Here is a 15,614-nt window from a genome sequence, read left to right on the forward strand (position 1 = left end):
CAGCACACAACGGGGACTGTCTGCAGAGCTGCAGAGGAACAGCCTATGGCAGGAGGCAAGAGATCCTGCCAGCTGTTAGGCACGTGGGCCCAGCCAGGCCCAGCAGCACAGAGGTGACCTGGGGGACAGCTGCCATAGCAATGAGAGAAGGAGCTCGTGCCCAGATGGCAGCAGGATGTGCACGAGCGAATGGGGCTGCTCATTCAATAAATGTGGGGCCTCTGGCGGCAGGCTGGAGCAGACACAGGAGGCCCCGACACGAAGGAACCAGGGAGGAGACCAAGGCCAGGGGGACAGGGAGCAGGCACCCAGGGGAGGAGGGTTTGGGGGTTTGACTGTCTCAGGCAGCACCTCAGGATGGGACTCAGGCCTCTTCCAATTACTGGCAGAAGAAGGCACTGGTTACTAGCACAGAGTTGTGGAATCAGAAACACCCAGGTTCAAATCCTGCCACCGTCCATACCTGTGTGTGACCTGAGCAAGTTCCATGGCCACTCTCAGGCCAGACTCCTCACTGATTCCTCATTTTTCTCCTTACTGGTAAAACGGGATCAATGATCTTGGCTCTGATAGTTAGCGTGAGGATTAAATGAGATTAACTATGGAAAAGGTACATCAATGGTTGCTGTAATTGTTATTACTAGAGGGTTTGTCCCATCCTAGGACTCTCTAAACCCTCCCCTTTCCTTAACCAACAAAAATCCTTCAGAACCCTTCTCAGGTCCCCCTGCCAAAGTTGGGGGGGACCCACCAGAGCTCATGGTGGTTCCTTCCACCTTTCCAAGTGCAGTACCACCATTATCACATCCCAACAGGTCTTCTTCCATTGGAGCAGCCAGACAGTTTGGACATTGTAAATATTCCTGGGTAAAGGAATCTGTCTGCTCCTTCTACCCAGCCGGACCAGGCACGTTTCCCTAAGAACTGACATTGGAGAGCTTTGACGCTCAGCCAGCATTCAGGTTGCCCGTTTCATGTCTCCTACGCTTGGCCACCCACCACCACTTCTCAGCTCACGTCCCAAGAGGGAGTTCTGCAGGATCCATATGGTTTAGCCATCGCTTCGTGAACACAGCTGGTGTTTGATACCATGTATTCCTGCTTTTTTAATTCTTCCTTTTATCTTCCCACTCCCATCCTTCTTTTCTCCCGCCATTATTAACTAAGAACCTATTATGTGCTGGTCTTGGACCACAAGGGATCAAGAAGGACACATCCTTGCCCTCACGGAAGCCATGGGCTGGCTAAATAAGCATTCATAGTCCAAGATTTGGGGGGCTAAAGAACAGGCTATGGAAGGAGGTAGGAGAGACACTGCGTCAGGACCACGGTGTTAGCAGAAGGCTTCCTGGAAGAGGTGACACTAAGTCTGACCCTGAGTGGATAAAGGAGGGGGAGGACTTAGCCAGGCAAAGGAGACCTGAGTAGTGAGGAGAGAAAGAGGGTTGAAACAGTGCAAAGAGCTTGTTTCCATTCATACTCTTTACTTTCTCAATGCCTAGGCTGGTAGGACTCAACCAGGGGTTTTAATATTTTTTAAATTCCTTCATTTAAAAAAAAATTGCTTTTATATTTTCAACCTTGGAGACATCTCAGAATTTTACAAGAGTGACACATTAAACTGGATCTTACGATTTCCATGAAATGTCAGCAACCATTCTCATGAAAGAACACGGAATTAAGCCACGATGCTCACACCATACCAGAAAGGAGATAAGGAGTCCCGATCCTAAACCTCGTGAAATGAACTTGGCCAGGTTATTTATTCTGAGTACACACACACACACACACACACACACACACACACACACACTCACACTCCTATTGCATTTACGTTCTCGTGGGTACACCATAGATGTCAAGAGGCTTGCTAATGTATACTCTGGTTAACCAGGGCTTTGTTTTCTTTTCCAACATTTTATTTTGAAAAACTTCAAACACAGAAAAGTTGAAAGGACTATACATGTATCTTCACCCGGATTCACCAGCGGTTAACATTTTACATATGCTTTTTCCTTCTCTCTGCAGATACACTCACCTTTCTTCCTGAACCATTTGAGAGTTAGTTGCTGACATCAAGACACTTCACCTCTAAATATTTCAGCATATACCTCCCAAGAAAAAAGGACATATTCTTACATAACCCCATATCATTAAGATCGATAGAATAATGCCATCTAGTATACAACCTGCATTCAAATATCTCCTAACTGTCTCCAAAATGACCTTTCTAGCATTTACGATTTTGCTTATGCAGGATCCAGTGAAGGACTTAGCCTTGCATTTGGCAGTTAAGCTCCTTCGTCTCCTTTTCTAGAACAGTCCTCTACCTGCCTTTAACTTTTTTCATCTTTCCTAACGTTGACAGTTTTGAAGATCCCAGGCCCGTTGTCTTAAAGAATGATCTGAATTTATCTGATTGCTTCTTCATGCCAACAGATGATTTTGATGGAATTTCCCATTTCCCCCTTCGTCTGTCCAAAACCAGCCCTGCCAGTTACATTCAGTGATGACACCTGAGCGAAGCTTGAGGCCTCAGAGCACTTGGAATTTTTCACATCCCAGAGGTGGTTAACTGACATTATGAAGCAACTAATATTTATTTAATATTGAAAGAATATTGTTACTATTTCCAAACTTTGGGGCAGAGGGAAGGAGCCGAATGGCATATGAACCCAGACAAAGGAAACTTCAGAGCAATTTACTTTGATTCAGTATCAACAATGTCTTTTCAGACACTGTTTCAAAGTGCTTTCACACTTGCTATTTAAGAACCTTGACTTTGCAGTCAAACAGATATGGGTTCAAATTCTGGGTCCCCTGCTTACAAGCTGTGCTAGTTGGAAAAGTGGCTTAACTTCTCTCAGCCTTGGTTTCCTTGAAGGGTATTTAGAGTGTAGGTTGCTTACATCAGTGCCTCGTTCACAATATAACTACCTCTATTGAGCTTCACAATAAATCTTCAAGAAAGGCAGAGCAAGTATTAGCCTCTCCCTTTTATAAAGTAACTGAAGCTCAAAGACAACAAAACGTGGTGAAGGTTATGTAGCAAAGTGTCAAAAGAGACAGAACTAGACCAAAGTTGCTGACTCCCAGAGCTGTCCTCTCCACTCATCTTCAGGAAGTAGCATCTACCTCCTGGGATGTTGTGAGGATTAAATTAAATGATACATTTCTGGTGCTATGCCTTATGCTGGTACACAGGCTATGTTCCATCAGTGTCAGCGACCATTACTATAATTCTTTTTATTTGTCACACTGCCCAGAGTAACTGATTTTGTTCAAAGGCCGCAAAAGAACCTGAGGAGGTAGGCTCATAATTATTTTGCCCAAGCCCCCATTTCTACCCAATCCTCTCTCCCATCAAGATGGGGTCGGGGGTGGGGTGTTGGAACAACACCAAATTTACTAGAGGTATTAAGGTTTCACTTGGAAGGAGAGACAAAATAGTCAGAGGCTGTGGAGCCATTGTTTGCAAAACACAAGAGAGGGTCTGTTTTCCTTGGGAAAGGGAGCACTGAGTTATGAGTCACTCTTTAGGTTATGAGTGGGCGACCTGGGGTGCCTGCAAAAAAGTTTGTGTCACTCACTATTGTCTTGTGTGGACTGAAGAACAAAGCCTGACCCAGTTTTGTTCCCCAAATCACATGGCCCATTCTGCCCAAGACATTCTAGGAACATATTGTTTATCTCTTTGAACAATGTGACCAAGAGACTGAGTCAGCATTGAAACTGGCCCTGTGGCGATTGGTAAAACACCACTGGGCAGCTGGCCATGCCTTGGGGGCACCTCAATGACCAAACTGATCACAAGGTCCAGCTCTCACCATAATCAGGCCAGGCGTGAGAAGAGAGGGCTTTCCTTCTGCCCTCAGAACAATAAGGAGCCATTCAAAAGCCCAATCAATGGGACTGTTCCATTCTTGGTTCTGGGCAGAGCCATCAGATTGGCCGGCTCCACTCAACCACCTCTGCAGTGCCAGCTCAGACTGAGGGTACAAAGCAGCCTTCCCATGAGTTTGGTTTGCAGCACATCCCTCAGTGTGGTTAGTGCCAGAGATGGCATGTCTGGGACGGACCCAAGTGTAGAGGTATCATTTCACAAGCCTGGATGTGACTCATTTAAAGGAGATGGTTCTTAATTTACTCTTGCTCTCCATGCATCTAACCAAAGCCCTGCCATGCTCTCTGCTTCTAGGGTGCAAGCCTCTGTCCTTCCATGTGAGCCACCGTGCACTTGGGAGGCAGAGACATAGGGCGGAAAGGTATGAGCTTGGAATGAGGGAAATCTGGTTTTCAAACTTGACTGTGACCTCAGGTAATAAAAATAGGCAATACCACATATTCCTCACTTAGTACACGCCGGACACTGTGCGCAGCAACCTGCCCGTATCATCTCACTGGTCCTCACAGCCAACGCATAAGCATCCCCGATAAGTCAGTCTTTATAGATGACGACTGACACTCGGAGAGCTTCGATAACTTGCCCGGCGCTCAGCGTCCTCATATAAAATCCACAGACCACTTTGCACTCTGCCCAGTTTCTTATGTCTCAAATTAAATCATGTATATATAGCACCGCTGACTACCCAGCATATAGCATGCAGATGCTTCATAAAGGCTCCTTTCCCTGCTGCTGAGGCTGATTGTGAGAAATAAGAATCTCACTGGGTGGGTTTGGCTTTTTCAGACTGGCTTCAGGAGCTTCACTAAGTCCTAATTAAAACACCTCTCTCAAGCCTGCATCTCTTCTGTCTTATAAGTAAATAAAAGGGACTCTAAGATTTGGTTTCAATCTTGGTCACAGAGGAAGAGAGTGTGAGAAGTGGGAAGCAAATCGAGCTCTTCTGAAAGCTGGAAATTGGGCTGTAATTCCTCCAGCCTGGCCTTTGATGTGTGTGCGCTTACATGTGCTCATTACTTTAAGCTGTTCCATGTGTATATATGTGTATATGTGTATATACACATATCCAGAAGTAGACGTATTTATATGCATATATATACACACATAATGATACCCTAAATAAGCCACCAGTCCCACCCTTAAAGTGTCTTCAGAAAATTAACCCATGGAATAAGCAATAATATGTGAACTATAAACATTCTTATATGTTGGCAGATAACCATGCAACACGTTCCCCTCCAAGAACTGAGAAAGAGAAGAAAGGGAATAACACAATAGCAAAAAAATGCACTAATCAAATCCATAATCAACTTTGATGATGGAGCACGGATTCTAATCAAAACACAATGGGGTAAAGCTGCAACAGGTTGTAAGCTTGGAGCTGTGCGCTCTTCCCAGGGGCCTCCCTGCACTTTCTTTTTAAACATTTAAAACACCCACAGAGGATTTCAATCACTTCTAATTACCTTTTTAAAGAAATGAGTTGCCAGTTGAGCACTAGGCTCCTAAAAACAGGAAATATCAAAGTATTATATATATAATTTTCCCCTGCAACTGCTTCTTGAAAGTAGGCTAACCTCTCCTCAAATAGCTCACGAGCATTCCTTATCTGAAGGTCGGCTGGACAGGGTTTCTGCACTAACACAGAGCCTATCTCTAAAACAATTCTTTGCACATGGTCATAATTTACACAGCACGTTAACAGAGCAGATGCTATAAATGTTCGTTCTTGGGGAAAGGCCCAGGTATCCCAGCACCAGGCAGGGAATTCAAGGGGGCATATGGTGCTGCATAGCACAGTTCCCCCCACTTGGGGTCAAGCCCCAGCTATAGGCGTGTGGGAGAAATTGAAGGTGAGGGGTTTGAGGAGTTCACCGTGGGGCTGCACCTCAGAGCTGTTTGCTGGCTTCCTGGTCACACTTGATGGAGATGGAGAGCAGGCTTGAGGGAGAATGGGCTGTCACTGGCTGAGGAGAGTTGCTGCATAAGAAAAGAAGCCATGAGAACTGCCTCCTTTCCCCCATAGCTACCATGTTGAATATTCTGAACCCCAAGCTAATAATAATAATCACTGTCATTCCCCAAGGGTCTGTTATGAACCAGGTCTTTTATGGACATCATCTCTCCAGCTTCTCATAACTACCCTGAATGCTCAGAATTACTGTACACCAGGAAGCCGCCATGCAAAGCCAATCCTTCAACTGCGAGACTTTGTTCTTTTCGCTTCATCACCTTTTAAAAGGAAGACACTAGATATGGAACGATGACCTGTGCATGAAGGTGCAGCTGTAATTCCTCCAGCCTGGCCTGCTCTGTAGGACTCGTTACTCTGTATTGCTCATTACCTCCTGCTCGGCACCACTGCTTGGCCCTGCTCTTCATCCTTCCCTGTCATACTCACCGCACGTCCTCTCCTCCCCACCCAGCCATTCCTGCCCATCTCTGAAGCCCAGGCACCTCCTGCCGCCTCCATGAGGCCCTATGGATTTCTTCTGCCATCATGGCCCTTCCTTTTCTTTGAGCCTCAAGCATAACTCCCAGCCCTGTCTGTGATGTGCCCTGTTGCCCTGGATCCAGCCGTTATGCCCCCCAACTAGACTATAAACTCTCCAAAGCCCAGCCATTTCTGATTTACAGTATTCATCTGCCAGAGCATGCTGGAGGAGGCAGCTGTGAAGAGTGGGAAGATCACTGGCCTTGAAGCCCGACCTACCTGAGCTGGATGCCCTACTCTGGAGCAGGATGACCTGGAGCACGCGACTCCACCTCACTGAGTCTCACTTTTCTAGTTCAGTGGTTACAGCAATGGTCTTATAAATCAGGGCCTACCAATAATAAGGAAGTCTCTGTGGTTATATCTGCATAACACTGTGGTTAAGGGCACGGAGTCCACAGCCAAACTGTCCAAGGCCTAACTCTACTCCTGCTATTTACAAGGTTACTAATCCAGTCTTTGCCTCAGTTTCCTCATGAGTAAAATAAGAGGAATAACACATATCTCACTGGATTTTTATAAGAATCAAATGAGGTATTTTATGTAATATCTTTAGAACAATTCCTGGCACATAGGAAGTGCTACGTAATGATTTGCCATCGTTACATTATTATTGTTATAGAAAATTGTTGTTACAGAAAATGTCACATCTTCGAGTGTTACTATGAGGATGAAATGAGATCATATGTAAAAAGCTTGGCACATCAGGCACTTAACAAGTGGTCGTGCCCTTCCCTCATCTTCCCACCATGCCTGGTACTGTACTAGGCAAATGACTGATGCTCGGTAAATCCTTTTCAACCAACTGATACCTTCTCAAGGGCTTGGGAGAATAAGCTATGCCTTTTCTCACCTTGAGACTAGTAGATGTAGGTTTAACTGCCCTACCTCTTGGTTTAGCAATATAAATAGCTGATTTTATTGTGTTCCTTATTTGTCAGACCCTGGGCTAAACACTTCACAGATGTTATTTTTCTTAATCCTCACTATTTGTGTGGTTGTTTATGCCCATTTTTGCAGATAGGAACACTGAGGCCCAGAGAGGCTAATCGACTAGGTCACCCAGCTCGTACATGACAGAGACAGGACACCATGGAAATCCACCTGACTTTAAAACCTAGGCTGTCGACCAATGCACCATCCGGCCTTCTGCCAAAAAAATCCCTAAATAAAAGGGGAGTCAGAGGACCAAAACATCATTTGCCATTTAACTCATTATTTCCTAAGTATCTTCTGGTGATAAATACCGGGTTTTGGATCAGGGACTGCCAGGTGCCGAGCCAGATACAGTCCTCACCCAGTAATGGAGAGGCTTTCCTAGATGGTGAATGGGCATTGTGGCAGCAGAGTGGGAGGTAGCCTGGTCCAAAGAAGGGAAAATTACTTTTGCCAAGGTCACTTTGATCCAGGGTGGGGCAGTGAAAACAAAGATTTGTCACCTGCCACAGAGAAGAGCCCCCAGGAAGGCTGGAAACAGATCAGGAAAGGCAGGCTGGTAAACACCAGGGTAGCCCACTGGGAAGTGGGTAATTTCCTTAGCAGCGCATTTAAACCATCCTCATGGACAGTGCGCAAGTTCCACTGAGGGTAAGGCAAGTGGAATGGGGCATTCTGGGAACTGTGGGCCAAGGGTAGGGAAGGAAAGCAAAGCCTTGAGGGAACTGGACCATGCCAGCCCCTCCAGGAGCAGCTGGAGAACATTCCCCCCCCCAGGGAAAAGGGTGATGAACCACCTTTGCAGAGCCAGCCCTCCCACTGCAAGTCCTCCCACAATGTTTGTTAAGTGAAGGGTCAAACGGGAGAAGGCAGAACAGCTGCCTGGCTATGAACAGTTAATCCCAGCATCTACTTTCCCTCTCATTCCTCAGGTCCTCCTCATCAGGATGCATGTATGTCACATCCTAGAGTCACTGCTCTAGCCTCCCACATACCACCCACCACCCCTCATAAGCCCCACCTCCAAGGATGAAACGTACACCCCCCCACACACACACGCCTATTTCCAAACCTACTGGACAAATCCTGAGGCTAACAGCAGAAAAAGAGAGCAGAGCACAAAACCCTCACAGAGACAGACCCAGGGAGCACGTTGGGGGAAATCTTGCCTTCCTCCCACACACCATCACTCAAACCTGTCAGCTTCCAAAAACATTTAGCAAGTGCAGCAGCGAGGGGCATGCTTATCAGCCTGGCCTGGGAGCTTAATCTGCTTTGCGGGCCTTCTCCGGCCCAGAGCTCCAAAAGTCTGCTCACAATTAGCTTCCAGTTTCAGTTCCTCCATCAGAAAGGCTAGGAATGTGTTGAGTTCTAGCCTCTGATCAGAGAAAGCTCCAGAAGAAGGTGGAGACGGTGTCAGCAGAGAAGTAAGTGCCAAAAAGGTCAGCTGGTCTGTTGCCACTTCGCTGACACCAACCCCAAACTACCTCCCCCTCTGGCTTCCTGTCTCTCCTGAACAGGACAGTCACATCCGTCAGGTCCGCCTGTCCCCAAAAGTCCCTGATGAGTGATTGCCAAGAAAATACAGAGCGTGCCCCTGCTCCCTCCTACCAGAAGAGAGGGGGGAAAAAAAAACCCCAAAAAACAAAAAAAAACAGCAGGGAGGGCAAGAGGCCAAGAGAACCTGATTGGGCCTCCGCTGATTTCCTTAAAAGAGACTGAATGGCAGAGCCTGCCACCCAGCCAAACTGGGTGATGTGGGCTCTGTCTGGAAAGGTAAAAGTCACCACTTCTCTTCAAGCCATCCCCACTACTCCCACCCCAACCCCCGTCACCCAGGCTACCAGCACCAGGATCTACCACCCAGGAAGGAGGGGCTTAGCTTCAGGCCGCCATTCTGAGGCAGCCACCCACACCCCCACCCACACCGCAACCGCCAGCCAAGACGCTAGGAGTCTCCAGCTGGCTGCCTCAGCTGGTGCACGGGGCACTCCTACTGCAGTCCTCGCATTGTGCCGGGAATCCTGTCAGTCCAAGGGATGGGGCAGGGACAGGTCATCTTCAAGCCGAGGGGCGCAGGTTCACTGCCATCCCCAGACCTCGTTCCCTGGATGTTGCCGCCAGGCCAGGGGGCGTCAAGTCCAATGAGGCCTCAGATCACTCCTTGGCAGGGACAAAATCTCTGCGGAACCGACAGGCTGACAGACTCAGCTGATACTGCTTGGGGGTGGGGGTGGGGGGCAAGCCCTCGACATGCAGGGCTGACATTACCAACGCTGCGCACGTTTTTTGGAGAACACCCCAGCCGTGCCCCCCAGAAGGAAGCCGCAAGCGTGTCCGCACCCGGGTCTCATATAGATCCTTAAGGCAAACCCTACAGCACCCGGGCCACACCCACCGGCCAGCCCACTATCCTCGCGCATCCCCCAATCTGCGGGTCTAAGTGGAACGGTTTCCTTCTCTGCCCACAGAGTAACCCCCCCCAAAAAAGCATTCACCCATCTTCCCAGAACAGTGCCCCAGAACACAGCACCTCTCACCTGGGTATCGAACCCATTTTCCAACGAGCCGCTCTTCCGCACAGGGAGCCCCTCTGCCGCCAGCTCTTGCAGTCCCTGCGATTTCAGGGGGATCTGGCTAGGGAAGGCTGTCTTGCTCACCTCCACCTTGCTTCCCAACTTGAGATAGCAGGGCTGGGGGCCGGCCCGGGCCGGGGGCACGTGCACGATGGGCGCGGCGCTGTGCACGGGTTTGGGCAGTCCCGACTTCATTTTGGAGGCGACCAGGATGGCCGGCATCTTCTCCCGGGGCTTCGGTTTTCCCAGCACGTCCCTGGCAGCGGCAGCGGAGGCGACCGCTAAAGGCAGCGCGGGCAGTAGAGCAGGCGCCGGGCCTCGGCCCGCGAGGCGCCCACCACCAGCGGAGGAAAAAAAATAATCCCCGGCCGGGGAACTCGGAGCTCTCCGGCGAGCGCGCCTTCAAGGTGCGGGATGCGGCGGAGAACCTGTCGCGGTGCTCAGCTGGACCACCTGGATGGATGCTGCAGCCGTGTCTCACACCCCTCCTGGGCGGCCTGTTCAAGGGCTCTGGGTTTTCAGAGGCAGTTGCCTCTTGCGATTCTCCTCCTGGGAACCTGAGGCTTGGAAGCCCATATTAATTTGTCACTGCATCTCCGAAGTGAAGAGGCCCCTTTGGAAGAGAAGCGGCGGGGACGCACACCTCCAGCTCCGGGAAGCTGCGGGTGTGAACCCGCGAGCGAAGGAGCGAACTGCGGCAGAAGGGAAGGAGCGAGCGGCGGAGAAAGGGAGAGGGAGGGCACACAGAGCCCAAGACGTCTCCACCAAGAGGCAGCTGCCGCCCAGATCGCGAGCACCGCAGTGTCACCCGCGACGCAGAGGCGCGGCGAGAGCCCCCAAAGGTCTCTCTAGGCGTGACAGCGAGTCACCACAGCCCAGAAGCCCCCCGGATAGGTAGCACCTTAGCGCCTGTGGGTCTGCACATGCTCCATGCGCTATAGCGCAAAGCTGTGGCCGTGGGGCGCGGGCACCGGGACGCGCGGCTGGGCAGGGCTGCGCTCGCGAGCGGCCGTCGCGCTTCCCGGGAAGGCTGCTCTGACCGCGGGGCTCCGCACAGGGAAGACAGGCTGCGGCCCGCGCGTCTGCAGCGCGCGCTGACAGCCCGGGCCGCCCCGGCGCGCCCATTGGCCCTTGGCGCGCCAATCAGTGGCCGCGGATCTCACTGCAAAGGGGGTGTGGCCTCAACTCCCGGGCTGCGGCCGAAACTCTGGGGCCGCGCTTGGCCGCAAGTACAAAGCGGGCTGGTGGACGCTCTGCAGCACCACTCCGGCCGCGCGCTTCCCGGCGGGCCGACACCCCCGCGCACTGAAGCCTTCTTTTGAAAAATGCCCTTTCAAACGCAAACGTCCCCCACCGGGCCCCGAGGGCACGGCTCCGGAGAAGTTTGTTTCCTTTTTCAAATTATTCTGGTCACCTTAACGGTTTGAGTCTTCCGGAGTCGCGCTCTAGGCCCCGCACCCCGCCATCTGGCCTGGGCAGGGCTGTTACTGGTCTCCCGCGTTAACGAGACGCCAGCCATTTCTCCTCTTTTCTGCTTGCTCTGCCAAGCGGGCCGGGGGGCGGGGGGGCGCGGGGGAACCTCCCAATAGCTTCCTCTCCAGCTTTCAAAGGCTGCACATTTCACTTAACTATTTGAAGTATTTATAGGCAAATACAATACCCAAGGAAGCTTCCCGCCCCGAAACAGCTCCTCCTTGCAACCTACCACAGACTCTGTAATTAGAGTGGCCTGAGGAAGCCAGAAGAGGCTCCAGGACCCTGGCTGGTTCAGGCTAAACCTTGCTGCATTTCATGTAGGAGCCCCTCCCTGGGGCCTTGGACACACACTGGTCCCACAGGTTCCTCGGCTTTAATTCGCCTGGGGATTTCTTTACTCCTCTCAGTTGCTGTTTGGGTTCGTCACTGACTCAAAGGATATGAGAATTGGAAGGAATGATCCAGGCAGGCCAGAAACCCTCGTGCTTCATGGATGAGGAGCCCCCACCTTGCAGGACTGCCTGGATTTAAATTGGGCGAGTTCTTTAATCTTACTGCATGCATATAAAGCTTTGGTTTTCACTGAGAGTAAGGAGGCTTGACTGCGTTTAAATAATTCACTTTTGTTTGAATTAAATGAGATAGTGCATGACAGTTGTTTAGCATAAGTACCTGACAGTGTAAGGGGCCAATAGAAGCTGGGTATTATTATCCCTATTAATTAATTTACTGCTACTTTCCTCCCAAGCATCTCTGTGTATAAGCTGTTTGTCTTTCTTCTCTGTCTCTGAGATAAAGGTTTTCTCTGTGTGCACACCTTATAGCCTGATTTATAATGCTGATAGCATTGATTTATCATTATCTCTACCAGAGGAAACTTTGGTTTTAAAATAACCTCTTAAAGCAGCGTTAAGAAATGAGAAGGTGTCTCCTTACCCTGGCTTGTTTCCTCTTCCCACCTTATCTTCCATCCATTCTATATATTGACTTGTTGCTCTAACTAGACTGAAATGCACATAGTCTTATGTATAGTTTCAGGTATCCTTTCTCCCTCTGAAATTAAATCACATGTGGTCCATGCCACTTAGCACTCTGCGTTTTGCCATCTGATGCCACTTTGTTATTTATTGTTCCATGAGTTTATTTTCTTCTTAGAGAGACTCTTGAAGTTAGGAAGTGCATTTAAACGTCCATTAGATTCCCTCAGCATCTAGTATAATGCTGCCGACAGAATAACTTAACTACTCAAATTGTTATCAAATAAAAGTGAATGATGCTAGCAGCAATTCTCCAGGAGGAGAGTCTTTTAGATTCAGGTACATAGGTCATAAGAAATGTTACGCTGTAGTAAACCTTGGGACTCTCCTACCCAGAATTCTGGTTTGACGGATGTACCAAGAATTGTGGGAAGTTACTGCAGTCTTCAACTTTAAAGGTCATGGAGATATTCCAAAGCCTTCCCATGGCCCTAATGCAGTGGATCTCAAAGTATGGTCCCTGGATCAGCAACAACAGCAGCGCTTAGAAACTTGTTTGAAAACCGCCCCCCCTCTGCCCAGACCTACTGAACCCAAAGCTCTGGAGGCAGGGCCCAGCAATCTAGGTTTAACAAGTGTTTAACCCAATGATTCTGATATATACTAAAGTTTGAGAACTTCCTCCCCAATGAATATATCATGCATTCAGTGCCCTTCCAAGGCTTCTTAAAAACTTAATATACATAAGTAATAGAGATCTTGCTAAAATACACATTCTAATTTGTAGGTCTGGAATGGGGCTGAGATTCTGCTTTCTGAATAAGCTCCCCTGTGATGAGCAGTAAGGCTAAACCATGTGTAGCAAAAGGGTTCATCTCAAGGTCTACCTGTAGTTAAGTTACTTTCTGTTCCACTGTGCTGAAAAGAATTCTGAGGTGCATCTATGTAGTTTAGTTGCAAACAGCAGCCTAATGAATTAATAATGTCTGCCATGGGTACAAAAATAGAAATAATTACATACAGGCTATGTATTTGCCATCTTTGATCTCCTCTTTAAATCATATTTGCTGCCAAGTTCATTTTTTGAGTTCTGAGACCCTCAAATGTATACTAATATGAAAAACAGTGCATTCTTTTTCTTTTCTTCTTCTTCTTCTTTTTTTTTTTTTTTTTTTTTTTGATATTACAAGTACCTGTTCCTAATAATCTAGAATTTGGTAAACATATAAGCATTCATCTTAACCCTGTGTGATTTACATAAAATCTGATAATTTCTCATCTTTTTTTGGTGGAAAACTATTGACTCTCTAAGTCTATTTCTGAACTAATTTCCCTTCCTCCTCATCCCTTAAATAATTTTATTTGCTCTTTCCTGCAACATTTTTCTTCCCCCTTTATATCTTTCATACAAATTCTCATTTTCCTATTTAAAGCAAAATAATTTATCATCACAGACAGACAAGGGGGGAAAAGCTATTTTTCTCTTGGAGCAAAAGAGATAATTGCAGGATTCCTCTCTAAATAAGATCATCTCAAATTATTAAAATGTCCTATAAAATTACTCCTTCCACATGGATGCTATATTAACATGAAATAAGTCATTTTAAATCAATGTGTTTGGCAAGCTCTGGTAGCTAAAGAAGTCACTGGTTCAGACATTGGCAAACTGCTTTGGAAAGAACACACTATCCAGGTTTTTAAAACATTGTTATTTTAAAAAATTATATGCACTATGGACAGCCCAGCATTTTGAATCTCAACTTCGACTCCCTTTCTCTTTCTTCTAACTATAAACTTACAAAATCACCCATATGTCAGTGATGGGGCAATTTGAAACTTATGATGGAGCTCTCGGGAACACTGAATCACCCTAAGAGCTCGGACAGTTCCCTAGTCCGAAGAGCCAACCTCAGACCCAGAGAGGCACCTGCTGCATCCCTTCCTGATACTTCACATCAGGCACTGGGGATCAGTTGAGTGTGAACTGGGCTTTACAGTTGACCTGCAAGTGACCGGCCCCATCAATGCATCCTTAATTAGTGCTAACGACCTCTGGCTGCAACTGACCTCCCAAGAAGACAGTCCTGTGAAGAGCCTGGAACACCTAAACCCCTGCCTATCATGAAAAATGCAGCAACCTGGGGAAAAAGTCAACAGACTCCTGGAGACCCCTGACTATACCCAATGAATGGACATGTTGCGAGTCTCTGGAGTGAAACATTTATGAGTTTACTTGGGAGTAAAAAAAAAATCACACTAGTTCATTTTCAAAAACTCACTTTTCCTTAATTTTCTACACCATGGTTGGCAACTTATGATACAAATGCCCACCTTTTGGCAGTGGCTGAGTTGAGAACCCATTCATCCCAGACTGCAGAGAAGTCAGGATAAGAACCTCAGGACAGCATCCCACCCACTTCTCTCTTTTTCCAGATAGGCCTGTGCACAGATCAATATGACAGTGGTGAGCTTTTGGAGACTGTGAGTTCTCCTACGTGCAGATGCTGGAGTGTGAGGAGTCTATGTGAGTGAGTGTGTGTGTGTGTGTGTGTGTGTGTGTGTGTGTGTGTGTGTTTACAGGCACAGAGGCAATGGGCCTGACTAAATGTCAAGCAAATATATAGTAAACTCTGATTAAGTATATACGGAGTAGCTCAGTTATTAATTTAATGAATAAATCGTTGAGAGCCATCTATGTGCCAGGCTGTGGCCATCATGATGGAGAGCAAATAAGTTCTTATCCTCTGCTCTCATGGTTTAAAGAATGATGCAACTATGTTGCCCAGCCTGAGGATTGTCCTTTTTCATAAATGAAAAATGGAGGACTCACAATCGAGTAGGAGAAGCAAACAGGAAAATAAATGACAAATAGTATAACTAATACTCTAGTAGAAGCAGTACAACATATACGGTAATAAATGAGGGACAAAGGAGCATCAACTATCTATGGGGTTAGCAGCTATTTTGATTAACTTTCTGACTAATAAAAAACTGAAAAGTAATAGAGAGGAATATCCTTTCCTTTCCACCCTTAGTGTTGAAACTCTAAGAGATATGAGTCCACTTTCCTCCCTTTATAAGTTTGCATCTTGCTTCATTCCACAAAGGATTTGAGGAAAGGCCATATTCAATAAGCTAATGGCTAAATATTAACAAAAAGTAAATGTAATAGAGAAAAAAAACATTTAAAACTTAGACTGTGACTATTTTGCCTTCTGTAGGTGGGGGAAGAATGTGTAAATAAATCACAC

At 47.6% G+C, this 15,614-nt stretch overlaps 1 protein-coding gene across 12 annotated transcripts in view; it reads right to left on the reverse strand.

The window, feature by feature from the left end:
* NAV2 (neuron navigator 2) overlaps positions 1–15,614 on the reverse strand; it is a 702,045-nt gene that overhangs the window by 364,093 nt on the left and 322,338 nt on the right. For 6 of the 12 annotated variants that reach the window (XM_033118993.1, XM_033119004.1, XM_033119001.1 and 3 more), the window contains exon 1: positions 9,875–11,439. The exons of 1 other annotated variant lie outside the window; for it this stretch is intronic. In XM_033118993.1, coding sequence (XP_032974884.1) covers positions 9,875–10,132 — 258 coding nt within the window. In that variant the 5' untranslated portion in view covers positions 10,133–11,439. Of the gene's footprint in view, positions 1–9,874; positions 11,443–15,614 lie in introns of those variants that run through there. 5 more of the 12 variants (XR_004424298.1, XR_004424299.1, XM_033118998.1 and 2 more) reach the window with 3 other exon arrangements.

This window comes from Rhinolophus ferrumequinum, chromosome 11 (genome assembly GCF_004115265.2).
Source record: "Rhinolophus ferrumequinum isolate MPI-CBG mRhiFer1 chromosome 11, mRhiFer1_v1.p, whole genome shotgun sequence".
NCBI lineage: Eukaryota > Metazoa > Chordata > Mammalia > Chiroptera > Rhinolophidae > Rhinolophus > Rhinolophus ferrumequinum.